This window comes from Athene noctua, chromosome 15 (assembly GCF_965140245.1).
Source record: "Athene noctua chromosome 15, bAthNoc1.hap1.1, whole genome shotgun sequence".
Lineage (NCBI taxonomy): Eukaryota > Metazoa > Chordata > Aves > Strigiformes > Strigidae > Athene > Athene noctua.
In genome coordinates, this window is record NC_134051.1 from 9,597,913 (window position 1) to 9,622,612 (window position 24,700).

General features: G+C 36.9%; 1 protein-coding gene across 13 annotated transcripts in view; it reads right to left on the minus strand.

The window, feature by feature from the left end:
* Positions 1–24,700, minus strand: part of SUN1 (Sad1 and UNC84 domain containing 1) — a 31,685-nt gene that overhangs the window by 2,407 nt on the left and 4,578 nt on the right. For 5 of the 13 annotated variants that reach the window (XM_074919668.1, XM_074919665.1, XM_074919667.1 and 2 more), the window contains exons 2-21: positions 21,141–21,237; positions 14,932–15,117; positions 14,406–14,596; positions 13,261–13,287; positions 12,960–13,157; positions 11,092–11,214; positions 10,024–10,110; positions 9,641–9,751; positions 8,171–8,269; positions 7,420–7,513; positions 7,259–7,317; positions 5,944–6,089; positions 5,579–5,803; positions 5,026–5,112; positions 4,605–4,648; positions 3,435–3,570; positions 2,483–2,737; positions 1,896–1,980; positions 1,292–1,407; positions 644–811 (exon numbers count right to left, since the gene is read on the minus strand). In XM_074919668.1, the coding sequence (XP_074775769.1) occupies positions 644–811; positions 1,292–1,407; positions 1,896–1,980; positions 2,483–2,737; positions 3,435–3,570; positions 4,605–4,648; positions 5,026–5,112; positions 5,579–5,803; positions 5,944–6,089; positions 7,259–7,317; positions 7,420–7,513; positions 8,171–8,269; positions 9,641–9,751; positions 10,024–10,110; positions 11,092–11,214; positions 12,960–13,157; positions 13,261–13,287; positions 14,406–14,596; positions 14,932–15,117; positions 21,141–21,217 (2,514 nt within the window). In that variant the 5' untranslated portion in view covers positions 21,218–21,237. The remainder of the gene's footprint in view (positions 1–643; positions 812–1,291; positions 1,408–1,895; positions 1,981–2,482; positions 2,738–3,434; positions 3,571–4,604; positions 4,649–5,025; positions 5,113–5,578; positions 5,804–5,943; positions 6,090–7,258; positions 7,318–7,419; positions 7,514–8,170; positions 8,270–9,640; positions 9,752–10,023; positions 10,111–11,091; positions 11,215–12,959; positions 13,158–13,260; positions 13,288–14,405; positions 14,597–14,931; positions 15,118–21,140; positions 21,238–24,700) is intronic. The other 8 variants (XM_074919675.1, XM_074919674.1, XM_074919670.1 and 5 more) reach the window with 7 other exon arrangements.

Sequence of the window (24,700 nt, forward strand, 5' to 3'; positions counted from 1 at the left end):
GCATGGGTCCATATTTGAGTTTCCTGCACTGCAAATAGTTGTGCTATGCTTTATGTTTTGATGGTCAAACCCCTTAATTTCCACGGCAAAACCACTAACAGTGTACAATATAAACTGCTCAGTACAAACAAGAACATACCAAGGTTATAAACAAGATGCTTGCTTATCTGTTTAAGGTTTTAAAAGAACTAGACAAAAAGTTCTCAAATATCACAATTATACTGTGATGTAGCCTATGGTCTGCAATCATGCCCACACAACTGTGATGCTAGTTAAAAATCAAAGAAAATATTTAAGGTACTTCATAGAGAAGTTAGAGCCAAAATAGGGAGGGGAAGGGGAGAGTGGAGGAAGGATGGAACAATTGGCATGTATAAAAGAACTACACCAAATTAAAAAACATTATCTCCCTCCAAAAACATTTATTTTCTCTTGCTTTATACAGCAGTAAACAACTTCCAAAATTAGTCTTAACACTTCTTATTCCTAATCTCAAAACTCAAAAAACATATAAGCAATTTTAAGAGCAATACAGAAACAGTTTCTCTTCTTAGCTGTCTTCAAGTCATTATTGTTCAAGATACATAACACAAATATTTTTTCATGCATATAAACATCAACTTAAATTCAGAGACAAACTTACATATACTGAGAAGTTCCTAGGAGCACTGGTGATATTTCCTGTTGGTGAGAGTGTTTTTGGTATATGTTCCACTGTGAAGGCAGTCGGATAGATCTTCATGGAAAGTCTAACTACAAGATATCCCTGTGATCCTTTGAAAGCCCAGCAGTTTCCTGGATACATGTCCGGCTAAGACAGGAGGAAGGGGGAGAGAACAGGATGGGACACAACAAATATAATCACAAACATTTTGTGGTGAGTTTTTTGTAGGAGTTGTAATGAATGCTGAATTATTAGGGACAGTCTCAGTAAGTGGCAGAATCTAATCTTTTTGGTAGAACTCTTCAGGAGGAAGACAGCATATCCACCTGAACTACTGGCAGCGTTTTGAAGACCCACCCTGAGATGACTTCTCAACAGGAACCCTCCCAGCGCTCACACTTTGTGTACACACACCACCCAAGTCCAATATACCACCCAAGCCTTCTGTAAGGGGTCTTAAAATTTTGCTGGAGTAGGACTTAAGCAGTGTCCAGGAACTACCAGAAAAATCCCACTCTTGGGAACACAGTTCAAAGTACCTGTGCCCCCCACAGACACATCCAGCATCCAAAACCCCATCGAAATCGTAGTAACATTGCTAAAGTTGTTTACTTAGCTTTTAGTTACCTGAATCACCACCCTGGGAGACTGAGAGAAGTACCACAGAGGAATTCCGAAGAGGCTAATTAATGCTGTTTTGGTCTCATAAGTTTCAGAACAGCGAGTACTCAGAATGCTGCCACCTCAAAAGAGACATATCAGGTTAGCATAAATAATTACTTATTTCTTCCTGATAACTTTTAAGGCAGAGATTTGTACAAAGCTTAACGAATATACCAGTTATTTTCCTCAAAAAAAGCTATTAAAGATATTGTTGAAGTCTAATAATTTTCTGGGGATACAATGCTTCTATCAAGTAAAATAACACCGTAAGAACATGTTAAAGGTTCTTCATTTAGGAGGTCTGAAAAATACACATTTTCCCTAGTGAGTTCAGTGGTGTGTACACTCCACACAGAAAGATCTGTGATTCATTATTATCCAGTTATACACATGCTTAGAACTGTTCTATCCCTGTCCATGCATACTTAGGCTGATATATAACCCCGTGAACAACATGCACACAGTGCAGTAAGTCTAATGATTAGGCAACATAATGTTCTGCTAACCTTAGTCTTCAACATTTTTAGTAAATACCATAAATAAAAATGGTGTTTCCTTTACCACTTACCTCCAGATTCCAAGGCAAAATCCACCATACCGATCTTGTCTTGAGAGTAGAGTTTCAGTGCATTGTTGACAATAATCTGTGCTTGCTACAGATATACACATAGAAAAGATTTTAGTATTGTCACCTGATAAAATTGCTGACATATACATATCTGCATATAAGCATCTTTTTGAGATGCTGCACTCCATCACAAGTCTTTGAAAGCCTCTGTCAAGACAGAGGCCATTTTTAATGCAGGGTTGTCTGGCTTAAAATACAACTCCAGTCAAGATGCAGTAGGAGTTTTTCTTCAGAAGTTGTATTCTTTCCTCACCTTCCCAAGACCCTGAGCTACATTTCTTTGGTGTACTTGTTTTTTGGGATTTCTTTAATTTTCAAGATGTGTATTTTGGAAGAAAACGTTTGTAACAGGCAACAAGCAATGCTGTAACAGTACACCTGATAAAGCATTTTCTATAGTTCTTCCCATTTCAATTAGCGTCCCAAACATCTCTTGAAGTCATTAACATTTATATTGGCACAAAACCCACCTATAAATGGACTCTTTACAGTTTTAGTTGAACTTTTAGAAACTTAAACTCACTCACCGCTTCTGTGATTCCAGAAATCCCTGTGTTAGCCACAGCATTTGTCACTACTTCAGACGTTAGCTTTTGGTTTGTAGCAGACATATGGAGAGTAATATTTTTGAGTATCTGCAACTCTAGATCCTGCAGCAAAGTCTGCAGATCACGTTTGCTCACAAAATTGGATGTAAGCCATTGGAGAAGCGATTCAGGAAAGTCTTCTTGCTGATCACCAAAAAGCATGAGCTTGACAGATTCTTTGACTTGGGCATCCACCTAGTAGAAGCCATTAAGAATTACAATAGAAATTTTTTGTCTTTATAAACCATTAAGTAATACTATACATATATATATAAAATAGGCACACATGAAATCCAGACATACGTTCGGTACCACAAGAAAGTCTAGCTTTCCCAGGTGTTTTAACTACATTGACTTACACTGAAATAACAGAGCAGTCAGGTGTGCAGAAGAACACATGGGAAATCCAGGTGCTTCACTGGTTTGGTGAACAAGACACACTCACAGCCCTAGCAAACTGTGCAGTTTACATGAGGGGTCCAACGCTTCAGAATAAAAAAGCTGGCTGCAACAGTTCAAAGGCAGCACTGTGGCAACTCTAAGGGCAGCAGTGTCCTCGTTAGGCCTAGTTAAGCAAGTTGCTTAATCATTCACAGTATACTTTGATTCCCCACAAAACAGCTGGATCATATCTGAATGTTGTCACAAGATGGTATTTTAGTCAAATACCAGTTGACAATTCCATACCAATACTTAACAATTCATAAATGCTTGTCCAGTAAAGTGTTACACACTAGTGGAAAAAATTTGGAGTACCACTACATAAAACACTACCATTCTTCAAGATGAATACCACCCCCACAATAATTCTTGCGGTGCATTTCAAGAAAGGTAGTAAAACTTGCTGCTAGATTTTGTTCACTGGGACAGTTACAGAAGTTTCAGAACCTACTTTTTCATGAATGACATCTATTTTCTCGCAACTTGTCTTCATACTTTCCTCAGTTAACAGCTCCGATTTCATCTGAGACAACTCTAGTTCTAGCTTTTTAACTTTGGACAAAAGTTGATTATGTTCATCATCATCTCTGACAAAAACAAGGAGTCAATAATTAGGAAAGCAGTGTGAATCATTTCATCAAATCCCAAAAGTGTGAGAACATACTTGTCTAATACAAAGTGGTCTCCTAGTTCAGTTATTCACCATGACAGACACTGTGAGCTTGCAGTTCTTTGAAGATATTATTTAAGGCATACTTAGGATTAATATATTCAAGGCAAAGTATTTTGAAATTGTGAACAAATCCAGCAGTAATGACTTTGGAACATCACCAGGCTGACAATAAGTCAAACATGTATTAGATTTTTAGGAATTTAAGGTTTCTGGCAAACCAGTCAAACTTTATTTGCATGAGTTTGCCCCTGGTTAGAGTGAGGTTTCAGGTTACCTCACTTAAACCAGAATAACTTTAGAGGCAGGTGTCAAGTTGAGCTTAAGTAGCAGGTCACATATGACTGATACGGATCAGTGTTCAGTGCATGCTACAGGAAAGAGTATCAGCCATCACTCTAAAGCCATTTTACATTTAGATCCAACTAAAATGACAATTCAGCAAAAAAGTGTTTCTTTTCCTCTTCCCTATGGGGAAACTACTTAATGAGGTGCTTTAGTTTTTATCCCGGTATTATACAGTACATGAGTGAAAAGTAGTATAGCAAACAAACCAAGAACAGGGATGAAGGTTTGAATAGATACAGTTTAAGAATTTAAATATAAAGCCTATCAAAAGCAGTTACTGTGTATTTCACTAAGCACTTTGAGGAAAAATTCTAATGCATTTATAAGAAGATGAGAAGTCACTCATTCTCCTCTACATAAACAGCTTTCTCTAGTAAAAAAAATGTAGTCGCACTGTTCACACACTGGAAGTGGGCCTTTAGCTGTAATGCCAAATGTCAGCACAAGTCTACTGTAAGATAGAAGTACTCTTGCTAACACAAACTCTTAAGGTCAGTTAACTGACACAAAGAAAAGGATTGTTGTATTTCCAAGAACATGTATATCACCACCAACTAGCATCAGGATTGAAAAAGCAAAATGTATTTTAGAAGTGCTTTATACCTCATTGTTTTTGCTTTAGCTATGTCAAACTCCTTCTGGATGTCCTAAAAAACACAAAAGTTAGTTTTAGCATATCGAAACAAACACGAGTGACATAAAAAGGATGAAGAATATTAAATGAAAATTACACATTTTAGCACCATCTGTAGAGGACTGCGTCCCCACACTTATATTTGTGACTCTGTATGGTAAGATTTTATTCCAAATAGAACCTGCATTATTGGTCAAGTGAGTATTTTTTAATCTTTAGACTGAAACCCTGTTCAAGAAGGGAAAAACAAGAACACCACTGTTCTGAAATTTAAACAACTGTAATATCTAGAGTAAAGCAAACTGGGGTTTGGGATAGCCAACAAAAAACTTGGTCTATTTTATCAATAAGTTACAATTACAGTGAGTTAGCAAAGCTGACTTTCAATACCTTCGATTCAGCAGAGAGCTTTGCAAGGATGTTTTCCAGTGTCAGGATGCGCAACTCATGTTCCTGATGTAAAGTCATGAAGTCAGGCTTAAAAAAAAAAAAAGGTGGTGTGGTTTTTTCCAAGTACCAACAGCATAATTGAGATTTTCTACAAAGCACAGTTTTTATTTCATTTATTTCATCCTGCAGGTAGTGTGAGAAATTATATAATCTGTAATAAATATAAAAGGCCTAATTCAGCAGTAGTAGGGAAGTTTATCACAAAACCCCTTCTTTGTTACTAGTCCTTCCTATAGTCTTCTTTCTCTGTATGAAAACAGGATAAATCCATCTGCTTTTCAGCAATGTAAGATTCTACTTCAGACCACCTATTTGGAATTAGTTCTTTGACAGGAGGAACAAATGCCAATAACCACTCCCTCGCATCTACTACCTATCAGTTAATTCTGTAAGAGAAAAAGAATCCTGAGGTCAAGTTACTAATAATGTGCATTATTAAAACAGACTACGACTTTGATCATTATCAGAAATCATTAATAACTGACTACCTTACCTTTTCCTCCAGTTTCATATCTTTAAGATGTTGACCCATCACATTTTTTATTAGCTTCACTATTTCACTTTTGTCACTCATCTGGGCAACCTGATCTTGAAGATTATGGAGCAGCAGCATCACTTTGCTATATGCTTCATCATGGTGATGGCATCTGTCAGACACGAAGGCCATTTGCTTTTCCAGCTCATTTATACGACCAGAATCAAAGATATTTATGGTATCCTAAGATATAAAGATATTTTTTAAAAATATAAAAATAAAGACATTACCCTTGTGTGTCAAGGAGTTATTGCAAAATATTGGAGACATGGTAATTAGTCTTAAAAGACATGAAAGGTCTTCCTTAGATTGTTCTCCCTTACCTTTGGGGGTTGCACAGAGTGAAAAGAATCAGCCTGTGGTTCAGGAACACGAATAGAGTTATCTGTTCTCTGTATCCTATCAATTCTTGTGAAGTTCAACGAAGGTAATAATGAAATGAAGCCATCAAACCCCCAGAACCATATACCTAGATCAGAAAAAAAAACACCAAGGGCAAAAAGGGTGTTTCAGAGAATTCCTCCTTAGGACTGTTTATATCTACAAATTGTCTTCTTAAGACAATTAAGTTTGCAAGGTAGACATCACACAGTGACACTATTCCAGTCTAAATAAAAATTAGCATCAGCCAGTTTTAAAATTGTTAAGTCAAGCACTCAATATTAGGAAACATCCATCAGTACCACTCACACAGCTGTATGGCAGGTGTGTGTCAGTGATACATCCTTAACCTCAGAGTGCTGCTTCTCTGGGACCCAGATCTCATTTGCTGACTAAGACAGGCCATGCTCACTCAAGGCAGGTGTAAATACTGCTTTTTATCTCAATGGAAAATATCTTGTCTTATACCCTACTTACTACATTGCATAATACCTAATAAAAGTTGAAGGAAACTTAGGCTTCCATGGAAACAATCTAGCATTTCACAAAGATTACACTTATTTTTATATTATCTTAGTAAGAAGTAGCAGCATTTTCTACACAGATGAACTTCTTCCTTTCTTACTCTCCCTAGTACAGAGGATTTTAAATCCCCATTGTAAGTTGCTGAGAAGTGCCATCTGCTCCCCAAAGTAGCTATAAGATTTTTAGGACATGTAAAGACATGAAACTCCTTTTCAGAAATGCCCCAGCACTTTTGGTAAATATTTCAGACTGAGTTTATTTCAAGGTAGGCAGCTGGCCTGGAATACTGTCAACTAACCAGTCTAAATAGCAGTATTTTAAGCAACTAAAAGCATGGTCTAGAGCAAAGGAAAGACTTGGGGATGAGCTGGTAAAAACTTAACCACTCTTTTATGGAGATTGACAACCAAAGCAATCAGTATGCAGCCTACTCTCTCTGACCTCATTGCTATTCCTATGAAGGGCAGTAAAGCAGAATAGGACTTCAGTGCATTTACTTACTCACCCACTCTGTCTAAAGAGCTCTCTGAAATGAAGTCAAGGGTATTCCTTACACAACAAGGGGAAAGCTCACTGAATCATTGGTCTTTGAAATCTTGAATTACTGCCCTGTTCAGAAACTTGCTCTTTTTTTTTCTTCTGCATCTTCTTCATAAACCTAAAGTTCCAACTAAAAATGCTATTTTGGAACAGCTGAAGTAAACATACACTGATCAGTATTGGTTCACATACCTAGTAGAAACAGGAGTGGGATAAGAAACAGCAACATCTTGTAGATCTTTGGAAGGCATCTAGAGAGGGAAGTTTGCAAGAAAACATATTTACCATATTTTATGGTTTTATAACTGGGCAAATAATTGGCTCACAAAACAGTTTTTACAAAACATACACACCTTCTTAAAAGAAACACCTTGAGCAAAGACATCAGAGTAACAAGTTGATACCACCCAGTTCTAAGCAACCTGAACATGCTTGAAGCTCCTCTCCCTGGAAGACAAAAAGGGGTAGTGTGAGATGTAATTACTGTGGCACATGTTCAAAGAAACCAAGCAGAAGGACATGCAACTGTGGCCAGGAATACTTTGCAGAGCCGAGAAATACTTGAGTATAGGCAACACATGCAGCTTCTTAACATCTAAATATCGCAAATATGGCAGCATTAGAACATCAGTTACTCAACAAAACCAATAGCCATGCAAAAAGATGAAGTGCTTGTTTGTTATAACAATGCTACCTTGCCAGAAATTCAGTGTTAATATTTGAATCCAAACACAATGAAGACCTAAGTATGTTTCAAGAAATGCACAGATTCGCAGTATCAGTTTTTGCTAAGATGAATACCAAGATGGAAAGCGACTACCAAACCAAAACACACCCCATTATTCTTGACACCCCACAATCTGTACCAATAACACATATATTCCCTCATGAAACAGACCGGTTAGTCTCCCATTATGCCTGAGGACAGAAATATACCCTCTCATAAGCATATTTTGGTCAATAAAGAAAGTAAAGTAGCACATGCATTCCACGATACAAAAGCTACAGCATAAGCACAGCTGAATTACTGTAAGTCACATACTGCAGATTCCTAGTTTGTCAAAAGAACAGGCAATGCACACACACACGGATTAGGATAGTAACCTGGAGAAAGAATGGCCAGCCAAAGTAGAGACAACACCTTCTGAGACACAAGCCATCCTGTTGCTCCCACTGTTCTCAACACATGAAGCATAAAGTAACCTAGATTATAACAAATTAACTCTATGTGGTAACATACATAAATGAATTTAAGATTCTTTTGCAATACATGCAGTGACACAGACTCAATCCCCCCCATTACACAGAACATGTAATTTTAAACCATACCTTTCAGTAATCTACGAACTTGGTTCTTCACTATTTAAAAGCAAAGCAAGCCGCTAATAAATATGAAGCCGAGTAAAACCAAGACAATTTAGAAATAGAATTCTCATGTATAGAGAATGATCAACAGCATCTGTGCAGTCAGAATATCACTTTTCTAAAAATCAAAGTTTACACTTTGTAGCATGTTCATCTAAACAGTGCCATGCTAACAGAATAGCAGAAAAAGTACTACCGAAACCAAGTTTTAAGCACATCATTATTTTAAAAGCATCTTATTTGTTCCAAGTTATACATGGAATTAATTATCTATGTTCATGTATAGAAGAGGGAACAACTGAAAATTTTAAAACCTGGTGAAAGAACTAAATGATGTCTAAGAAAGACTGACAAAACATAGTAAATATTCCCTACTAGAAGTTACAACCAGTAAATTTTCATTAAACTTAATGTTCCCAAGTATCTTCAGTATGTTTTGAGTCTCTTAAAAAGAATAAAACCAACAGCAAAAAACCAACACACTGTAGCAAAATGCTGTAACTTCAAGCCCACTGAAGCCAAATCTATCCAAGTCTAGAACTGTTCATTCTACAGAACAAACCAAGTAGTATACATTTAGAAAATAATTCTCCATTTTTAGATTAGCAGATATGTCTGGGTTAATCTGACAGATTATAGATATACCAACCCAATATTTTGCAAAGCATTTAGGTGACTGAAGTGTCTCAAATCATTTTCCTTTGCTGAATAAAGAGCACTCAACAGATTCTTGATGCCTCTGTCATTCAAGCTAGGGAACGCTCATCTCAGGGAAGATTCTATCCCTATATAAGATTCCTGTAAAAATTGACTATCTCTAGAACAAAAATAAGATGTTAAAAACCCTTTATTCAAATAATCTGCATACCAATACCTCATACTTTGCTTTCATTTAAAGGCAGCTTTTCAACCTATCAAGCTATACAGACTTCCCCAAAGTGAATAAATTAGCAATGTGAATTCTAACATACATGTATGCTGTCCTTACACCTTGTTTTTCCAAATAGGTAAGCAGTCTGCCAAGCTTGCAAAAAAGCCAGTATCAGAGCAAGAAGTCAAACAGGAAATGTGTTAATTTTCTAGACCGTTTACACTTTTAATCTACTTTGATAGAGGAAGGTAAAAAAAGAGATATAAAACAATATGTATGATTAACATTGTGAGATTGTGATGCAAAATAAAAGCAAAAGAAAAAAGGTCCAAGTCAACCTGCATAAGAAAAGGTGTGCCAAATGGTCCTTGCTACCCTTTTAGCCCATGAGGATTGCATGTGGTCTGTGGTGTATATTTCAAGCTGTTTCTTCCCCTTACAGTCATCACCTGTTGGTTGTGGTAACAGTCAATTAATGGGATCAAGTCAAGATTGTTACAAGGTAACTTGAACAAGTCTATTTCATAGTATCAGTTATCAACCCAAAAACCACTAAGCAAACTTCAGTGGAATAGACCATTCTCCCCCCCTACATTTAAATTGCAAAATGAACATTTACTTTGTAGCTTCCAAAGAGTCATGGGGCATCTGATATTACCATCAAAGCAACAACCCGGTGTATTGCCCAAGGCTAAAAGACAACATCAATCTTCATACTTACATATTGACTCCTCATTTTCACCAAGACGGCTACTATCTTCTCTGTAAAACTCCTTTACATTCATGCTCCCACAGTAGTCTGAGTGAGCTGCAACACATTCAAAAAGCATACATGGAATGTAACTCTCAAGTTCAAAGCCTTTCATATATATGCACATTGCAGCTATCATATATGCAGATTTTAGCCAAACTGGCTTGGTTCACTATTAAAGCCAGGTTACTCACAGGAAACCTGAAAAATGATGAAGGAAGAAGCCTACTCTGTGCAATTTTTTTTTTTTTTTTTTCTTCTTTCAACAACAGGTGGCCTTTTAGTTCAAAAATCTTTCTGCTTCTTTTCAGATTGCTAAATTAGTAAAGCCCCTAACTTGAGCCCCTATTCCCACCATCCTGTCAAACAGGCCATCTGTTACATATTTGTGCTGGTCTTACTAGAGATCTTAAAAAGACTGGGAAGAGAGCATTAGCAAACTATAAGGCAAACAGGCAGAGAGAACAGAGTTTTATTCGCACACAAAAATCAGTTACCTTCTGCCTATGGCAACTGAACTTCACTCATAGAGCATGTATTATAGAAGAGAAAGCACCAAAGAATTGAACATTTTCCGGGAAAACAAGATGTGCTTTAGAGTAGTGCAAAGTGATGATGGCAGTTTTAGTTTTGCAAGACAGATCTAATCAGGCTTTAAGTGTACAGTGGGCTTAAGGGCAGTAAGATAGTCCAGACCTAAAGACATTGAAAAGTTAGGATTTGACACTATCACACCAAACAGTTTTTAAAAATTAAATTTCTCAATTTAAACATTACCTTCTGTCACTTCCTAATAAAAATCAAACACATGAAATCTTAACTGTAAGATATCTCACATACATGAATCCTGATACTTCCAAAACAGGGGGAAAGTATGAAAGGGCAGCACAACCGAGATAAAGGGAGAAAGACAGGAGCCAGCCAAAAAGCTATAGAAAAAGAACACCACAGTGCCAAAGATGAAGCCCTTAAGAAAAAGACCCCAACACACACACTCTGCCTTTGTGTGGAGACCAAGAAAGACAACTGAAAAAGTACCTTTAAATTCATAACCCAGCTTCAGCAAAACCATTTGAAATAGTTGCACTAATAGTGATGCAAAAGATGCTGTAGTATGTTTGACCAATCGCAGAATCTTACTTGCGTAGAAATAGGTTCCTCCTATTGAAAAAAGTGTGAATACAAGTTATTCACCTATGAGGATGTAAATCTATTCTCTGGTGACCATTAGCTTGTAGAAGAGTGAGGATGAAGCATGGAGAACCTTTGTTTAACCAGGAATATGAAACCTAAGCAAGCACAGTTTGAGAAGTCTGGATGCACTAGATAGTATAGCAAAGCTTTTGTAAGAACTACACATCCTTGAAAATGCCTTCAAGACAGAAAGTATGACTTCAGCAAGAATACCTTTTATTCATGAGAATTAAGAACTCTAAACTGCAATTAATTCCTTGCTTACATAACTTAGGATTTCTCAATAATGTGAGCTGGTGATACTGATTTAGTAGGTCACAGGTCTAAAGAGACAAACTGCATTCTTACTTTGTATCTGAAAGGGTGAGGACTTGCACTGTCTTTTCTCTGTCTTTACACTGGAAGAAGTTAGATACTGCAGTGGTCTGCCTCAAGTGCTAGAGACAAACACTTCTTCACAGCCATGGGAAAAAAAGCTTCAGTCCCCCATACTGCTGCTCTCTTAGAACCAGCCACATTCTAAAAATCTTCCATGATTGTGTGCCCCTTCCCCTGCCCTCCTCCACTTTAACCCAAGCTACTGGATTAAAGTTCAAAGGAATGTACAAAGATTAGTTCCTTGTAAATTCTCCTGTGTAAATACAAACTCTGGAGGACAGAAAACAGTTTTCATACAGTCACTTTTAGTTCATTATGCTAAGCCAACAGAATTCCTACCTGTGCTACACATTTACCAAAAAGAAATACTTGCCTCAAAGCATTGAAAGGCACACCTTATAGTCCAAACTGGTTTTTTGCTACTGAAACATACTTCATTTAAGAATAAACACACCTAAAGAATCCCAAAATTGGTTCATTTCTAATTCAAAGCCACTCAAAAACCAACTTCTTCATTACAACTGAGGACTAACAAAAATCAAGAAATTCAAGATGCTATGCAAGAGGCAGACACAGTCAAGATAATGAAGACAACTTATCCATAGAATGGAGATTGCCTTGAAAGACAGAGCCTTGTTTACAGCAGATTCATTTGGGTTTGAGTTTTAGGAATGTAGTCACTTAGAAGTTTATTTGGGATCAGGTTCTCCCTTTGGAGTTCAATTCTTCAAGTAGTTGAGGTGTAGCTTCTAAAAACACTCTAACAAGCTGCAAGGTTACGTGAGGAGAAAAAAAAAAGACAAAGCAGGAAGTAGGAAAGTATCTCTCAGATTTCTTGGATAACAGAAGCACTGCAAAGTAACAACAATTCTGCTCAATCTTGAAAGTTCCTGTAAGAAAAAAACAAATAACCAGACCACAAAGAAAAAGTTTCTATCTGAAAACCCTGACCAAAACCTGGTAAACAGACACCTATAGATGCAATACCAGATTAGGAGACTCTTACAATCACTGCTGTTGCAACAGCCCGTTGCATTCCACATGCATCTGGAAATATAATTTATTAAGATACCACGGCACTGTAATTTTGAAATTGTTTAATTCCTACAGCAGCATTAAAAAGAGTTGGAAATTATGTATTAGAAGCTGACAAGTATATGAAGTTTCAACTGGTATAGAAAAAAAGTTATTTCAGAAGTTGATGTCTAGAATTTAACTCCTGGTAAGTTTAGCAGGGTAGGGAAAATGCTTAAATAATGCTATACCTAAAAATGCATCAACTACAGCATATACCATTCTGCTATCCAAGTAAAACACAAGAGAAAGTAACTTACTGGATGTATGTTTCTGGCTCCTATCCCTAGAGTAAATTCTAGAAGATGGCACATGAGAAGGTGAGTATGCTGTAAGAACCTCCTTCCGTTCAGAAAGCATGCTGCAGTCACTGCAAGTGTAGCCATTGATCATCGTGGTCTGTGTTTCTGCTGTTGCTATGTCACCATTTACCTGCATCACTGTAGTACCACCACTACCTAGCAAACGAAGAGTAAAACATTCAGTGCATTGACATCAGTATTGCCATCACCAGTTACCATTAACTAGAATGTGTGTGGAAGAAGAGTAAAGTGTAGTTACCTTTAGGGTCGCCTTCATCATCCAGACCTTCAAAATAAAAAAGAAAAATTTGGTCCCAAATATAAGGCAGTCCCATAATCAACTACAATATCAGACATGAACTCGAATTAAAAGTCCCACTAATTTTAAGACTGCAAAGAAAAACCACTTTGATTAGTATTTAACGTATTTTGCAGTCCACCACACAAATAGATTCATATATTCAGATATTAATGTAGTAGGGTAACAGCGAAAAGCATTCTACCACAGAAACAGCAGACAAAATACTATGAATGACAACTACACCTTTTCTTAGCTCCCATGTGGCTTTAAAGCAGCTAATTACAAGTATACACCATTTCTGTTGCCTGTTAACTACTTTGGTGCTACTGTATTCTAAGGTTCTGTTTTAAGAGCCAGGTAATCTGAAGTTTAGAACATGTTCTACTAAGACTGTCACAGTTCTTTACATGAGGACTCTGGGAAGATCACAAACATACTGACTAGAAACAATCTGAATTGGGAGATATAATAAATTGTTGATCATCTACACAACACTATGTAAACAATGCTTTATATAGACAACTCTCGCATCTTCCTTTTCAATGAAAAATGTAGGTTGACGAAAAGCATACTTGTAAATACTTGCAAAAACCAACCAGCCAGCCACACACACACAAAAACCCTCTCGGGGAAATCCTGAAGTGCCACTAATTTTAAACTTTCAGATTAAGGTACATTAAATTGAAACATATTTCTGCCTATAAATAAACAAGAAAATGCTTTTCCTTTGGCTTTTCAAAGACAAGTTACATGCTTACCATTCTTTAAAAACAGTACTCCATGCACATTCTGAAGAAAGTAATGATAACAGATAATTACACCTATACAATCTATGGTGTTCACCACCAATTGTATACATTTGCCTTGCATATTAACTTGACTGTGCAACACGTCCTGACGCTGACTATGCCAGTGAATCAAGTTTACACACTGGACTGGGAATTTCCAGCAGGCATCTTAGCAAAAGAATAAGTACATGCACACATCTGAAGGCAGGACTGATAAATGGGTGGGGAAGAGGGAAGATGCAGACATAGGTTTATACACACCAAGCCATAAGCAGCTTTCAGAGTCTGATATGAGCAATAGCAAGGATTACGTACCCCAGAAATGATCAACTTCTGTCTGCTCTCGAATCAAAGATTCATCTAATACAGTGGATACCATTGATGCATCACCGGCATGGCTATTGAAACTGCTTTGGCTAAAAATGGAAGAGCTGGATAGATTTTTCCTTGGCACGTGTCTCATACTGCCAGATTGTTTATTCATACTTTTGCATTGCTTCATCAACCTAGGAAACAAAGCAAAGACAAGTAAGACATTGCACCAAAGATGCAAGTTTCTCTTTAAGTTAAACCTCTTATTTTATATTAAAACAAAGAGCTAAGGTATGTTAATACTGAAGTGATAGACAGCTCATCAGGTTTAAAAGAAAATCCTCCCATTCAAGCACCTGTACTTCTGCAAAGACTTCCTTGTAAACCACACACTGAACATAATTTTCAAAGTAAGTACTGGAACAAAGAACAAAACAGTAGGTAACCCACGTTTGTACTATCGTGTTTCAACAGGAAGTCTCAAGACTCCAACCAATAAATTAACTTGTGATGATAAAAAAATGCTTACTTAGAAGACTGTTCTCTGAAGGATGAGTTTCCGGCGTAAGAGCTGTCACGATCATTTTGTGCATCACCTGACTTAAATCCTGCAGCAGCTAACCGTAAACTACGCCGTGACATTCTTGGTGAATCAAATACTGGATCTATTTTATTTTCAGTCTCAAAATCCAAAGCAGACGAAGAATAACTTGAACTGCAGCAAAATAAGAACAGCAAAGTTACTAGAGTTTAAGCAAAAACTCCCCTAGTAACAAACATGCCCTTCAAGCTAGTCTAAGTTTCCATTAAAAGCAGTTTATCCAGGGTTATGGAGCAATTCCCAGATGATATGCCACGTAATCCAAATAACTTAGAAGTATGTAGATATTCAAGGTTCTCTTAAGCTATCCATACTACAAGTTTAACAACTGAAAGCAAATCACAGTTAGAAAGAAACTATGGAAACTATGTTTGTGAGCCAGAGCAAACAATCATACAGCCTCAGACAAATAGTTCTTTTGGGACCAATGTGAGAGAGGAAGCCACTCGTGACAGTTTCTTCAGCATGCCTAAGAGCAAATTAAAAATCATGATGTGCTCTTAAGTTACAAAACACAGATTCATTCATAGTCAAAGTGGTTTTTTCAATTTTTTGTTTGCCAATTCCTTGTTTTGAGAACAAAAGATCCATGCGCCACACTACTCTAAACTTACATCTCCCAACAAGTAGCAACTCCCCCCCCTTAAGATATTTAAAGGCTTCCCTGCTTTAGCTACATTAGTTTAACTACCAATACTTTTAAAAAGTGCTTTTAAAAGTTCTTAGTTTTATGTACATCATTAGAAATATTTAACTCAGAACAAATAAAAATTGTTTAGAGTATTTCATCCACTTTTCTGTTTCATCCTATAGAGGCAAGTTTACATGTAGACAAGCTTTTCATTATTACCCCAGGAACTCTACTCCACATTTTTACATTTGATTCTCTCCGAATCTCCATGAAAACTTACAATGAAGACAAAGCAGCAACACAAGGCAAACACAAACATATTAAAACAGATGAGTCAGTAAGAAATACATTTACTAAAAGTTTAGCCTAGAGCAGAATACTCATACTTACAATCAAAGGAAACATTCAAGCCATGTAACCAAGCAGAGTCTTGTTGTCACATACGGGATACGGCGCAGCTGGAGACCAGGTTCTAGAACCACTCAGCACTGTGACCTGCAGTATCTACACACTCAGTGCTCTAGGCCAGCTCCCCTACAGGGTCTGGTCTCTCTTGGGTCACAGGCATATACAGAGCTGGTTTTGTGTTTGATTTTTAACAGAAGAGCTGAGCAAGGTATTGTTAACAAGCAGCTCCTTCTCCCCAAAATACCAAAAACACCCAAGCAAGCAAATTAATCTGAATGAGTAGATTCTACTGTGCAATCTATATGTGATACAGAAGCTTCCACTTTATAAACATCTACTATAAAATGTATTTGTGCAAACACAATTTAAAGGAAGTAATTTTCTTACACAATCATTAAAGATACCTGAATTTTACAAAGTAATAATATATGAATTGTATTACTTTGGCATACAAGTAACATCAGAAGGCCTATTCACTAGTTACAGTAGTGATTTAATTCTGACAAGCTTTGGAATCAAGTTTCTTGATTGCTCCACAATGCAAAGTAAAGCCCATAAAATGGGACTGTGTCAGAGCATAAGAACTTTTTTCAGCTAAACCATGAACTTTCAGCTAAAAAAAACCCACCTGACCCAGGACAACATCTAGTTGCTCCAGCAGCATTCAGCCCACAGGACCAGTCCAGAGCTTGTCCAAAATAACTTCTGCAATGGCCCAGAGATGCACAGATTTGACAGCAGGTCTTTGGCACTACCTGCTCGATCTGACTGGTCTGCCCTGCTAATGCTGTCACATGCAGTGCAACCCAGTGCAAGGCAGGAGTCTAAGCACTGCTTAAGATAAACCCAGCACACATTACTATATGCATTATGCTTACTAATCCTTGCCTACATTTGGGTGGAAGGGGGAGAGGAGCCTCCTCATATGAAAATGAATTTAGTCTACATTCGATTAAATACAAAAGGATATAATTTTTACAGTTTTCAAAAATATTATGTCTAGAGAACTGGCATTATGACAGATGTGAAGTGAGAATACAGGTTAAATATGGCTCCTCCTGTTGTTCATTCTGAAAGGGTCAATGCCACAACAGTTTATTATTGAGTCCCTCCCTAAACAGTTGTTTCAGAACTGAGTTTTGCTATTTACACTTGCCATGACACATTTGCTTTTCCTCATCTTCATCCAATGTTTCTTACAGCTACTCAATTCACAAGAACACAAAGTACACAGGACAAGCTGACAGCTGTGACCAACCTCAATTTGTTTCTGTTTATGAACACTTGCCGTTATTAAGTATCTCAATGAGCATTTATATCAGTTCGGGTTGAATACATAGCTTGGAGTTGGCCTCTACTATCAAAAAAAAAAAATGATAGGATCTTTTCAAACAAGAAGAGAGCTTCTCTTGCTTATGCAGGATAACAACTCTCTTCACATAGAAAGTGCATTATCTGTTCTCTTGTCCTTAGGACACTACCTAGAAGCCTAACTTGCCATCTCACTTTCCATGCTTTCTAAAGTGGCTTTTTCTTTTACAGAAGATCAAAAACCCCTGCCTTTCCTTTCACAGGACAGAAATGAACCTGTACATTGATGGTACTCCTATTCAATATGAATGGCTAACCATAAAACATCTTAAAGGTGGGGTGCAATTAACCTACACACTGCAGACTGGTTCCTTCCCCCAAGAAACAGCACCCATGGCTGCTGGCAGATCTGCTGACTAGATCTAGTCTTACATTTCCAGCTTCTTGGCTATTACCTTGACACCACCTTCACATGAGCTTCTACAGAACATGAATATCCTAGACTTCAGTGGGTTAAATTTCAAGTTACATATTTACAAGTAGAAGGAGATCAAGGTCTGCCAATTTTAACACGCTTTAGCTTTGTCTGGAGGACCTTAAGTGTCATTTATTTTATAAGTACTCCTTAGAATGAAATGGGTAGTAGTGTTCTTGATTATTTGGGATAATAATAGATAAATGCAATACACCTACAGAACTATAGCTAAACAGACATCTCTTAATATGGACACAGGCCCATGATCAGTATATGAATGTTCACATGCTTTCTGACCAGGGCGTTACTTGTATTAACTGACCAAGGATACTCACTACCTTGAGTTGTTTAGCTATTGCTTCGATCAGTCCCAGAAGACAAGTAAAATCCTTTGGGTTTTTTACACAAGTATTTTGCAGAAAGTTACATCCTGATTTAATGCTCTGACACAGGGAGAGGGGATCAAACCAAACTCTTACCAATTTAATCCGTATTTGTGAAGAAAAAGAAGTGTTAAAGTACCCAAATTGACAAAACACCACAACTCAAAAGATGACAGTGACTAAAAGCAACGATCAGCCTTGAGAGGGGTGTAAATTTTATGTTGACAAGTGGGTGAGATTCACAGGTTTGACTTGCATTCTGAGGAGGATAAAGGTTATTTAGCTGTATCAGTTTAATGCATTTCTGATTTGTGCTGGAGGAGTAAAAGCACAAAGTAGAAGCACTACAAACACTTATGAACAGACAGCAATACCAGTGAGTATTAATGTAAATTCTAATAATAGGTCATAGCCAACTCTATTAATAGCTTTGTGGTATCTAACTTCACTGTATTTGTTTCTGCTGTGCTACAAGTCAATTTCTGTAAAGAAAATCACAGACATATTTTGTAAAGATTGAACTGTCAAAGGCAGAACAAGACAGATCAGAATATAAGCAAAATAAATACGGGGGGTGGGGGGAGGAGAAGGAATGAACTTCAGCATGAAAATACTGATTAGCAACTCTAATTCACCCTTTCCTCACAGTCTTCAAATATTACTTGACCCAAGGTAGGAAGAGCTACATCAATAATACAGGGCATTCTGCACAGATTCAGCAAGCAGACACACAGCAGGAGCCTGCTCCACAGCTGTAGTTTACTCTTTTGACACCCTGAAAGCAGGCAGCGTACCAAGTAGTCTTCCATCATTATTTTAGTCTTTGGGGCTTTGCAGAACTTTTCAAGAAGAAATTTTGAAGAAAGTGCTTGCTAATCCTTCCTTTCTACACAAGAATTACAATTAATTAATTTCAACCTAGTCTAACTGTACTTGCCTTCATTAAGCCAGTTATTAAACTTCAGCTTAGCCACTTCTATCCATTTCTGAATACCTACACCTGCAGTTTAACACAGCAAAATGGGAGGGCAAAAAGTTTCAAGACATGTAACCCTCCCTTTCCACAAAGGCCTCTTCACAAGTTCTCAGATTTGCAAAACAGTAATTTTCATTTATGTAAGAAGTCAAATCCTCCAACTATCTTCTACATAAAACCCAAACAAGATTTATCATTCCGCATCTTCCTCTCCTGGCAGGTTAATCCTTTCTCCTGTTGTATTGTTTGCTTCAGTGAGAAACAAAACTGTTATCCAACAAAACAGTGGGCAAGAAGAAAGACTCATCTCAGAAGGGTTTTAACCCCAGATTAGTTTAAGGATGCCACTGAACTTTACTTTGCTAATACTCTTGGAATTTCATATAATTTTTTTTAAAAAATCAATTTCTTAGTATTAAGACCTACTTATTCCCTTGTGTCTGCAAGGAAGATTAGTTTTGTGGAGAAGATTGTACAGTAGAACATACTAATATCATTTCAAACAAATGTAACAGCTAAGGAAAATAAATAAAGTTAGATTACAATTTAACAGCTTGTTTTAAGAAATATATGTTCACACAGACACCAAAATTGCTATCTAAACAACTAGAAGAATCAAAGTCTACTTTAATTGCTCACAGTAGGGAAAGTTCTCCTTTGTAAAAGAGTTAAAATATTTCAGCCAGTCTCTAAGGTGCATTTGCAACATAGAGCTACCTAAAAACACTTAGTAATACAATAGTGAATCTGCTGGCTGATGTAAGGCACATAAATAATCTTTCATCGTCCAACATGTCTTCTCTTGAAGTTAAACTCACTTGTACTTAGCCAACATTTTACCAATGTTTTTCTAAAAATTCAGAAAAGAGATGCCATTTAATTGATGCAACGTAAAACACATACCATTTTGTAACACTACTGACATCAGGCTATAGCTAAAAAAACCCCTCCACGTTCCCCAAGAAAAAGTGGCGATGCTACAGTCTTAGAATACACAAAATCAAGAATGTTACAGACGAAAGTTAGTGATCTAATTCTACAGTTTTGCCAATTTCTGTTTTATTGGCAAGTAGCCAAATTTTCTCCAATCTACATACTACATTTTAATCCCCATTAATACATAATAATGATTTACAGGCACAGAATAAAAAAGCAATCTCATACTGCATCCCAATGAACAAAACTTTTTAAAAAAAACTTTAACTAAACCAGTAACTTGGGTTCACTGATGTATACTTGCTTCAAAATACATCTAACAACTCAGCAACAAGAAAAGCTAGAGAGATTAAAAATCAGCAGCCACAATCTGCTCTATTAATATTAAAAACACTCAAATGGGCATCACAACATTTATTTTGAACACGTAATACAAAAACTAGCAAACACCGCACAGAGCTATTTTTAGAAAAGTGAAGTGACTTAAGAAAGACAGTATAATCATGGTCAGTTTAATAAAAAAAAGAAAAAACAAGTTCATTACAATACTTTAGATTTTAGAGTCACACAACAGGCAGTTTTGGTAAAAGAAAAGTAATCAATATGTGGCCTCCAGCCAAGTTCCACACTAGTGGCAATGAGAGTGCAATCAATCAGTGTTTTAAAGTGAAAATGGTGCCAAGCCGAAAAAGAACACACAAAGTTACAAGACATATCAGAGAAAACATCTAAGAATTCTGATGACTTATTTATAGAAATAAAACGGCAATTGTAACTAGGCGGAGACTAGTTATTCATAGCAACTAATAAACACTGAGTCATTATCTTAGTCATTGTCCTGTTAGTTCAACATGTATTCTTTCCTCCATTTAGGACACACCAGTTATTTTCAAAACAGACTAGATAAAGCATGCCTCTTCAAAGAAGTCAGCTACTTACCATGAAAGCCAAACTGTCCACAATATAACAACATTCAGAGAACATATAGTTTCTCTACAAGAAGAAAAGAGTTCTCACCTGAGTGCATATGTATAGCCAGTGTTCTCTGGCAGACATTGGGGAGGAGTGTACGTGTGTAGACGTGAAAAGTCCATGTTGACTGTTTCAAATCATACTGTAAAAGGTGAAAATAAAGCAATGCAATGACTTATAATTACATAAAGTCAATGTAAGAGCCCTTGCATTGTTCAGCCTGTGTTACAAAGTATTGAAACAAAAAACCTACTGTTAAAGAGAAATATGGAGCTCTCGGTATTTCAGCAGTATTGCTGCTAGTGCTAGATATCCCTTATCATTACCACATGAAGCTCAGTGTATTTCTGACCGCAACTTTCTTTACGATACTCCATTTTCAGCAATTTCTGAGTTCTCTTGAACACTACTAGAATATGAGCCAAGCTCCTATCACAACTACACTACAGCACTTCCATAGGAACTCAGTTATGCTAGCATCCCCAAAAGCTAAGCATAAAAATGAAAAGAAAAACCTACACAGCCATGCTTTCAGAGATCTCTTCATAATTAATTTTGCTGTGAAAGCCCACTGAGCAAAGCACAGGCTGTTCTGTGCAGCAACAAAGCATAACACAGATGAAGCTGGAGGAAGTTTTTACATATAGTCAAATCATTTTACTCTACAACCTCTGAACAACATCCACTAAGCAGAGAGGGAGTTTCCTTTATTTCACAAAATTGTAATATTTTGTAACAATTTATTCCTGTCATAAAAACACTGAATACACACCCTAGAAGAAGAGCCAACTGCAAAGTGACTCACATGGCTAGAATTTGTTAAGTTTTCCAGAGTGCTGTACACTTCCAAAAAAAGCCCACAAACCAAAACCACCAAACCAACACTTGTAACACTTTCCATGGGGTCTTTGAAAGGCATTATAGCTTTAGGAAGAAAATAAAAACTGATGCCATCATATCAATAAATGTGCAGAACTGCACATGTGCCTACTTGTGATATTCTGTATGATTTGACTTTCACATTCAAAATATTTACAAAAAATTCTTGAACCCTTCTCAGTTTTATTAGCTACAAGGAAAGTTTTGCTTTTCTAGAAAAGATTCTTTGATAGTAAGGTTATTTGTGGTTAACAAATAGGGATTTGGCTATCCTGGATCTACATTAGCAAAGCAGAATCCTGGCTATTTTCAGATTATCTACAGCTCCTGTTTCAGTAGCAGTAAAACACTCCACACAACTGTGATGACGTGCCTGAACTAGGGTAAAAAATTCCCTACCTACACTTTAATCATTATAATCAAAAGGCCAACAAGTATCTCATTTTAGGGATGTACTTTGCTCATTTGTATAGCTACATATATGTAAGAAAGAGACAAAAAGCAGAGTCACATGTACAGGTGCAGCTCAAAAAGAAATCTCTACACAGAACATAAAAATACTCTTAGTCCACCTGTAGCCTCCAAATCAATAAGGCAGGAGGATACTTCCATTACTCTTGAAGACAGTTTCCCTGTTTTTAGAAATAAGAATTTACAGGCCTAAACATTGTAGCTTTCTGAGTGCAAGCACCTCCCATGCATTTGTGGGGTTAATGAAATACAACATCCCACTTCTGCTGTTTATAGTTTTTTTTTGTTTTGTTTTTAATATTATAGAGAAAGAATTTCCATTAAGTGACCTTTCTCTACACTTACTTCACTTGTCCCAGAGCCATAATGCTTTCACTGGCTCATATACAAAATCTGTTGTTTGTTTAGAGGAAGCTTAAATCAGTAGTGCATAAGTATTAGCAAAGCAGCCTAATTCTCTTGCTAGAATAAGCAGCAACTATTGCTAGAATACGTAACAACTGCTGCCATACTTTAACAAGCAAGACCTCATTTTAGAACACAGGGAATGGGGACCACAGAGTAAAGATTTGCCAGTAAGAAAAATGGAAATACAGTGAATTGCATGATGAGGGATGTTGATAACATCAGATAGCACTTGTTTTAAACAACAGCAAACCAGATTTCTCAGACATGTGCCTACTGAAATTCAAAACGATGATTAAGGTTGCTCTGCTTAAATTGGTCCATCCCAATAGAAAGATTTTGAAACCACAAGCTAGGGAAAACTGTTTAGTTTCCACTGGAGCTGATCTTGATCGCTTAGCACACAATTTCATCAGTAAACCTTGTCTTTAACTGGCAACTCAATAGCTGATATTGTGCTTCTGACACCCAGCAGTTTTCCCACATGGACAGCTGGGCTAAGGGAGTGAGCTTTCAGCAGCTACTTAACTCCTCCCGCTGTCTCTGCTAACCGTATGGGGCAGGGCAAAGACAGACTTTGAAAAATAACATACTAGGTCAGATTTTTTTTTTTCCCATTCTTTTCCTCTTCCCCACAAGTTCTCTCTACTTGATTTCTGAAGAAACCAAATGCTAGAAGTTACATCATATTTCTTATCTGGTAAAGTTCAAAATATATCATTAAGTTAGTATTAGATAAAATATGTACTTGACAATAGCACCGCTAACTGAAAAGCCTTGAAGGTATTTATGCACAGGTCTATTAATAGCTGATTTTCACAGCACCAAGATCTCCAGTAAAGATAACAGGTTTGCCATCTAAACACCACGTAGCTGGAAATCACTTATTAGGAACTTGGTTCAATTCACTTGTCCTGATGCTCTAAAATTAATTCAGATTCAAAGGGAAAAACCTGTACTCGTTTTTTCAAAGCAACAGGCTTAACTGACTGAAAAGGAACTTGAAAATAATCTTCAGAGATAACCACCACAATTTTCAAAACCAGGCATCTAAATTCACTATGAAACTGGATTTTTAAAAAACCCACCTGGCTACTAGTTCAACCGCTTAGTTATCCATCTCTTCAAGACAAAACCCACAAAACAAATGATCAACCCAATTTATTTAGAAATATTCTACATTCTTATTACACAACTTTAAACTACAGAACAGACCAGGGCTGGGTGGAAGACACTAACCCCCTCTAATTTGTTCATTCATGTTTAACAGCGCTCCACCTTTCATATATTAATTCTTCTCATTTATGAATACAACTGGAACAGAAGACGACATGCTAATAAAGTATTTTGGAAATTTAAAACCACAAAATTTGGCAGAGAACCTGAGAGGTAGACATAGTACTTAGTTCCAGTTCAAACACTTTTAGGTGCACAGCAGATTTCAGATTTAGGTACCATACATCTGTCCATAACAATTCACGTAGGCTTTCAGTATTAACTTTGTTGCAAGCACTACTGGGCCCAAACTTTAAGTAGCCTTTCTTCCCCTCTTCAGAAGCCCATAAACATCTGTTTCTAAGTACTAAGGAATATACAGTGAAAGAACTACACATGTAGTTACATACCAGCCCCACTAATAAGAATACATTTGTAAGACAAGCTAAAAGCTATTAGCGAGAATCACACATTTCAGGTAGAATGTGAGTGGACACTAGATGCACCTCAACTTAGAAGCTAGCTTCCACATTCCTGCAGAGACAGATGGATTATTTGCCTTTTTGGGGAAGCAGACAATGATAATCATCTCAAGTATCATCTGTCCCTTGCAATAATTCAACCGAATCAGTGTT